We start from the raw sequence: 7,664 nt of genomic DNA, 5'->3' as shown, positions 1-7,664 counted from the left end.
CTATAATATATAATATAATATATAATTCCATCAGCCTAAATCAGGGGAAGTAACCCAATAATAGAGTTCCTCCACCCTAAACTTGTGGCATGTGTAAACTTTATATTTAATAAAATTCTTTGGATTTTTTTTTTAAGTTTGACAGAGGGAACTGTATGTAACTGTTAAGGTCTTATCGTCCCGAAATCGAATAGAGAAGGAAGACAGGATAGGAGAAATCCAGCCGGTCTGAGAACGAACATTATCCGGTCAGGATAAATGCTCAAAGAAAATCCTCAATTGTCCTCAAGCGCTCCCCCGAAATAGCCAGCAGACGTCTCATACGAGAGACGGTTATATCGAAGTAACCTCAAATTCTGGTACAGTTTATTAAATTTACCGTAACTTCACACTCAGAGGGATCAAAATTTTAGTAGGAATAGCTAAACTGTTACGAGAATGCAGCTCAGACCAGCCACCCCACGTGGCTCAAAACAGGTGAGTGAGTGAGTCAGTGAGCCAAAGAGTTTGATAGCTACATTAGCATCATTATCTGTACAGAAAATTGGTCTCCCAACTGATCCTCAAATAAGGAGACGCTTTCCAAAATCTCACATTGCCCATTCTACCTACTTCCAGAGGGATGGTCATGAAAAGGACGAAAGAAGTCGAAAACTCGAACATTATCAAGGTAAGGACGCACTGAGGAGTTGGTAGGTAATATGGAATCCATTTAAGACCTAATACTAATACTTAACTACCTACCCTTAGGATTCCCCCAACGTTGATGTTTGATTTTCAAGTCTACCACTTTTTTAAAGCCTACCATTTCGGTGATCTACTTATCCGCTCGTCCTGCCTTTTCTTCGAAACTGACCTTGTTTAATTTTCAGACTACAACTTCTTGAACTACATCTCGGAAATGACCGACTACGTTCGCCGTAAGAGGAGGATGCTGGACATTGGCTACACCATGGACATGTCACGGCGTAACATTCTGAATATGAAAGTGAAAGAAGCTGTTGAGAAGAACATGATCTTCGCCATTCTCGGTTACTATCCAGCTGTCAGACACAAACTAGTCAATATGGGTTGGGTGGAAAAGATAGACAGCAAGAGAACCTACACAGACTTTACACTTCGGAAAGAATTCATGCTGACCAACCTCGACTCGGCACCGTATATCATCAAAAATGAAAAACCAGAACAGGTGACGTCACAATACTATGAACAGAAATACATGTCGGACGCCTTGGCAGAGAGGAAACCTGACCTCCTGTTTGCGTTGAGGAAGAACTACATCACGTGGTCTGCTCTCGAACCAGACACCGTAGTCAGTTACTTCCCCAAGTGTAACTTTTGCAGTAAGCTCGGTCTCAACATTTGTCTTGAGAGTACACCCGTATTCAAAAACGACAGCGACAGTCTGAAGTACCCTCGTGGTTTTAACATGTCGAATGAAATCTCTATGAGACGCTTTGTGCAGAACTTTAGAGAGACCAGTTGCTTCAGTCTGATGAGATACGTCAAGCATTGCTTTGAAAAGCACAAACCTGTCTTTTAACATGTCGAATGAAATCTCTATGAGACGCTTTGTGCAGAACTTTAGAGAGACCAGTTGCTTCAGTCTGATGAGATACGTCAAGTATTGCTTTGAAAAGCACAAACCTGTTTACTCCCTGGACGGCGCTATTCCATGGAAAACCTTTGACTTCGCGGAGGCGGTTTGTCTGAGACGCATCAAAGCTCTTCAGTTAGAATTTGTTGAAGGTAACACACTAGACCGTTACCAGATAGAGGAACCAGAGAAGGCAACACACTAGACCGTTACCAGTTAGAGGAACCAGAGGATGTCACTCAGGCATGGACTGAGTTTGGACAGGACGTTTACAACTTGTCAAACCAAAGGGCGACGTTCAAGTTTATTGGTGAAGATGAAATGCAACATGTGTTTGCCCGGGCGAAGCATGTGGTAGAGAGTGTTGAGGAATACAACAAACAGGAGATGTATGATGGCACACACAATGTGTGGGTACTCAAACCCGTGGCCAACTGTTCCGGACATGGGATAAGGATCTACCGTCAGTTGGAGGACATCAAGCGCGCTATAGGGACACTCAAGAACTTGACGTGTCCCCGCTGTGTTGTACAGAAGTATATTGAGAAGCCGCTACTCATCCATGGTGTTAAGTTTGACTTGAGAGTGTGGTACGTGATCACTAACATCGACAAGTTCAAGATCTGGGTCTACCATGAAGGATACGTACGGTTCTGTTCCAAGCCATACTCGAATATCTTACTCGACGAAGCGCGCCATCTGACGAACGTCCGGATACAGAAGCAATACAGGAATGTCCGAGATCCTCCACAACTGCCTGCAGAACTCATGTGGGACTTCAAACAGTTGAGGGATTACTTCACCAAGAACATGAACTTGCCGAGGAAATGGGACATGATTATGAAGGCGATGGAAGAGTCTATAGTAACCATCATGCGATGTGCACAGAGTATCAATTATATTGATCTTCGGAAGAACTCATTCCAACTATTCGGAGCTGATTTCCTGATCCACGAAAACTATCAGCCCTGTCTGATTGAAGTGAACAACGGACCAGGCCTCTCCCCCACCACAAGTATCATCGCTAAGAAAACAACAGAGCTACTCACAGACATGGTCAAAGTGGTGACGGCTGAACGGAATCCACTGAGTAGCTTTCAAAACTCGGTTGATACGGGGAAGTTCCATCTGATCTATTGCAAAGAGTTGGGGCTGTCTCAAGCAACAGACAAGGAGAGGCTGACACAAGCTATGAAGACCACACAAGTGGATTTGTTGGAATGGAAGAAAGCCGTGAGGGTGTGGAAGTTGCACAAAACCGCCACGCACAAGAGCAGGAAAACTATCTGAATTCAATCTACAATCATACTCATACCTTTGTATGTACATATGTAAACATGACTAGAAACGAACTTGTACGAATTGAATATTTTAGAATGCCTAGCATGTATGTATTTAGGTATATCCAGAATTTCTCACATAACCATACCTATAGGTACTTGGAGTAGGCAAGTAGTTCATTACCTACTCTTTTTATAGGAAACTCTACTGTAAGGAGGCTCCAATAAATTCTGCATTAGATAAGATTACCTACCTTCTTACCTAGCTAGATAATAGTACGTACTACCTGAAACCTAGCTACCTATAATACCTACCTACAGGTACAAGTAGATTATAGGTAATATAGATCCTAGATAATCCCATCCATCCGCCCTGATCTCTGAACCATAGTGTCTGCACGCTTATCCATCTGACTGTGACATGGGAAGTAATATCTAATAATATAAGCACAATGGTAAGTAATAAAACAAGTTTAATGGTAAGTAATAATAATGAACATAATGGTAAGTAACAATAATCATAGTGGTAAGTAATAATGGTAAGTTTGCAATTAATTCAATTGTGTGATGATGAACATAATTGAAGTCATCGCGTGCTAGGTTTTACGATGAGCCACATCCTTCTAAGCTGATACTAGTGAATCTAGTGATAGAATGAGATGCAGTTTATCAAAGTGTGAGGTTTTTTCTGCGGTCTACTGCACTATACCAATTAGATAATACACGTTAGTGGAGATGACGAATTTCACAAATCAGCCAGCCTAGATAGAACAAAGTGTTATCTTGAAATTAGTGGAGATGACAAATTTCCAAAAATTAGCCAGTTTAGAGCGTAGTGCTATCTTAGTGCAGACTAGCAAACGCTAAACCAGCCTAACTAGCTGGCAGTTAAAATGGGGTTTACATGGCTTTAAAAGAAAAAGCCCAAGTCCTCATGATGGTTGATCGCACAGTCAAGCATTTGGTTCAGGACGAGCCAGCTAAGCCTGGCTGGAGACCATCAAACCCCCGGCTTCAGCTGTGCCTTTAACAACAACAACAACATCATACCTAGTGCTATCTTGTAATTAGTGGAGATGACAAAACTCCTTATGTTATGAGTACAGATGATATGTTTCCAAATAGAAAAGTAGAAAAGAACTTACCCAGGTAATTATGTAAATAAATCGGATAATAAAATGACAAAAACATCCAATACACATGTAGTAAAAGCTAGAGCAAGTTTCCTTCATCGTAAATTTTTAATTACCTATAGAACTGTTACAGCTCCTAGGAGTGTCAGTTATGCTAGGACTGCCCTATAACCATTATACGACAATTAGAATTATAGAATAAGATCTCAAGTATTCATGTGGTGTAATGAATTATAATTAATTATTGATTGGTTTAATAAATAATTGAAATGGAATTCTGTACAATTAACTTTAATAACAAGTTACATACCTATTCCACACAATTCCAGTTTGTACCTGGAATTACCTACCCTAACGTGACAGAAGTGTAATGTGGGTTAATTGACATAAAATTTCATAAACTTGCCTCGGTGTTGTAGTGGTCAAGACGCTAGCCTGGTAACCAGGAGGGCGTGGGTTCAATCCCCACCGAGGCGCGAGGTATGGAAATTTATCCCCACCATTATTTGAGAATAGTAATGGGGAACGTTGGCTGGAATTATTATTATCTATCATTTATTTATTTATTTATTCTTTCTTTAAAATATATAATTTATTATTTCTTCTTGTTGTCTTTCTTCCTCTCTTTTCTTTCTTGCTTTCCTCCTTTCTTTCTTTCTTTCTTTCTTTCTTTCTCTCTTTCTTTCTTTATATGTAGGTACCTATTGGTTTATGTTTTCTTTTTTCAATAATGTTGCCGATATGATAGTTATTTCTCTCTACATTGTCCAGTGTTGCCGCAGATGTTTTTAATTGACAGTAATGAGGTTACTCGGCTCATTAGGTAATTACCATTGTTCGATATTCCTTTCCCTATGTGTGTTTGATAGCGAGTAACTCTTACCCATTGTTATTACAAGTAAGAGTTACCTATTATTAGAATTTGTGGAATATGATTGATTTGGGACGGCCACATGAATCAAACATTTTGGGAGATCGTCAGGACACCTGAGGGACTGATATTTGGTGCAATACTTGAGGATATGGAGAACAGTTAGCCTGCAGTTACACACTTCACACTGAGGAGGGTCATCTTTTTTCATTAGGAAGCAGTGAGTAGACGCACTGAGGAGTTGGTAGGTAATATGGAATCCATTTAATACCTAATACTTAACTACCTACCCTTAGGATTCCCCCAACGTTGATGTTAGATTTTCAAGTCTACCACTTTTTTAAAGCCTACCATTTCGGTGATCTACTTATCCGCTCGTCTAGTTGGGGCTGTCTCAAGCAACAGACAAGGAGAGGCTGACACAAGCTATGAAGACCACACAAGTGGATTTGTTGGAATGGAAGAAAGCCGTGAGGGTGTGGAAGTTGCACAAAACCGCCACGCACAAGAGCAGGAAAACTATCTGAATTCAATCTACAATCATACTCATACCTTTGTATGTACATATGTAAACATGACTAGAAACGAACTTGTACGAATTGAATATTTTAGAATGCCTAGCATGTATGTATTTAGGTATATCCAGAATTTCTCACATAACCATACCTATAGGTACTTGGAGTAGGCAAGTAGTTCATTACCTACTCTTTTTATAGGAAACTCTACTGTAAGGAGGCCAGCCTGACACTTCCCCTGATGACCTATCCATCACTCCTGGAAACCTATTGGAAAACTGCTAGGCCCATCCATACTTCCATAAACAGCGCTGTCACCATAACTATCACCTGTCCCATATTGTCATCGCTAATGCATTTGATTGATCAATTTTGACTTGAGACTGATCTAAGAACGATCATTCTTGTTCATAAATACGAGTGTTAGTGAGGCTGGTAAAGCCAGGAGCACGCGATTGCCCAGATGGTCACCTATTCGCATACCAACCATGAGCAACGTTGCTTCATTCTTAACTTTAGTGGTCCAATGGGAACTGATGCATTTAACGTTCTATCCCCGAGGGTCGCTGCCCTATCTACAAATGGCTAATTCCGAAGACATCCCGTACCATGGTGCATAAATCACCCTCGAAATTCAAAACAGTACCTAGCCAAGGTTTTCATCCTGACATGCCAGCCTAGTTAGCTTGGTTGGTAGCGCGTCTGCCTTGTAAGGTTGGTTTTCGGAACGGCTGGCTTTCTCCTATCCTGTCTTCCTTCTCTCTTATAAGACCTTGGCAATTACAGTTCTCCCTATCAAACCTCTAATCTAAAAATAAAAAAAACAGCCTGACACTTCCCCTGATGACCTATCCATCACTCCTGGAAACCTATTGGAAAACTGCTAGGCCCATCCATACTTCCATAAACAGCTCTGTCACCATAACTATCACCTGTCCCATATTGTCATCGCTAATTATTGCAATTGGAAAGAGAAAATGAAAACCTCTCCTTAATGATAGTAAGGTGATAGTAGTTTGATTGCGATAGCTAGTGTGATGGAGATTCTAGACTCAAGATGCCACTATCTCTAGAATCTAGAGATAGTGGCATCTTTCAATAGGCACCTAAACTATTCAATAGCCTAGCAGGGTTTCACAAACTGAGTACTGCGTACCACTTGACACCTCAAGGTTCTTTTGGCGTACCACCAAACATCAGATTAGTGTAGAGTGGGGGGTTAAATAAAGAAATTATAGCGCCGAAAGCGAAATTTTTGTGTTAATCATAGTACGATGTCAATTTTTTGGTGTACTGATTGTAGATTTTTTTTTTTTTCTCTTTCAACTAGGGTTGTCAAATTTGTTTTTCGTATTTACGAGATAGATAATAGAAATGGGGTTTTCAAATCTCTTCGCCTACCACCAGAAATACCACAGATTGGGAGCCTCTGGCCTAGCTATTAGAACCAATGGCATCGTTCACCAGTAGGTATATTATGGTAAACAAAGAAATGATGGGACCTCAGTGATATTCTAACCATAGGACGATCATTTACCAGGTGACAATGACAAGTGAAAGAAAATCGACTCTCATATCGGAGGAGGAGGGAGAGGAGGAAGAAGAAAAAGAAGAAGAAGACGAGGATCAAGAAGAAGAAGAAGAAGAAGAAGAAGAGGAGGAGACGAGGAAGAAGAAGAGGAGGAAGAAGAGGAGGAAGAAGAAGAGGAAGAAGAAGAGGAGACGAGGAAGAAGAGGAGGAGACGAGGAAGAAGAAGAGGAGGAAGAAGAAGAGGAAGAAGAAGAGGAAGAAGAAGAGGAGACGAGGAAGAAGAGGAGGAGACGAGGAAGAAGAAGAGGAGGAAGAAGAAGAGGAGACGAGGAAGAAGAGGAGGAGACGAGGAAGAAGAAGAGGAGGAAGAAGAGGAGGAGGAAGAAGAAGAGGAGACGAGGAAGAAGAAGAGGAGACGAGGAAGAAGAGGAGGAGACGAGGAAGAAGAAGAGGAGGAAGGAGAAGAGGAAGAAGAAGAAGAGGAAGAGGAGGAGGAAGAAGAAGAGCACAAACAACTCTTATGAGACCCTATTCATGAGCAATCAACACCTATTGGAAAACTGCTAGGCCCATCCATACTTCCATAAACAGCTCTGTCACCATAACTATCACCTGTCCCATATTGTCATCGCTAATTATTGCAATTGGAAAGAGAAAATGAAAACCTCTCCTTAATGATAGTAAGGTGATAGTAGTTTGATTGCGATAGCTAGTGTGATGGAGATAGTGGCATCTTT

At 41.0% G+C, this 7,664-nt stretch overlaps 1 protein-coding gene across 3 annotated transcripts; it reads left to right on the top strand.

The window, feature by feature from the left end:
* Positions 1 to 321: 321 nt before the first annotated feature.
* On the top strand, positions 322 to 5,470 carry LOC103519003 (tubulin glycylase 3A-like). 3 transcript variants are annotated; one of them, XM_026830640.1, is made up of 6 exons: positions 322 to 477; positions 619 to 670; positions 873 to 1,429; positions 1,545 to 1,749; positions 1,791 to 2,770; positions 5,292 to 5,470. In XM_026830640.1, the coding sequence occupies exons 1-6, from the start codon at positions 439 to 441 to the stop codon at positions 5,406 to 5,408; spliced, it is 1,950 nt and encodes a 649-aa protein (XP_026686441.1). In that variant the 5' UTR covers positions 322 to 438; the 3' UTR covers positions 5,409 to 5,470. The 3 variants fall into 3 exon arrangements, with proteins under 3 accessions (XP_026686441.1, XP_008482303.1, XP_026686442.1); XM_008484081.3 differs by lacking the exon at positions 5,292 to 5,470 and having other exon boundaries at positions 1,791 to 2,949; XM_026830641.1 differs by lacking the exon at positions 5,292 to 5,470 and having other exon boundaries at positions 1,545 to 1,778; positions 1,820 to 2,949.
* The last annotated feature ends 2,194 nt before the right edge of the window (positions 5,471 to 7,664 follow it).

Source organism: Diaphorina citri, unplaced genomic scaffold (genome assembly GCF_000475195.1).
Source record: "Diaphorina citri unplaced genomic scaffold, Diaci psyllid genome assembly version 1.1 scaffold2478, whole genome shotgun sequence".
NCBI lineage: Eukaryota > Metazoa > Arthropoda > Insecta > Hemiptera > Psyllidae > Diaphorina > Diaphorina citri.
Note: the sequence above shows the minus strand (reverse complement) of the source record. Positions and strands in the feature narration are given on the sequence as shown.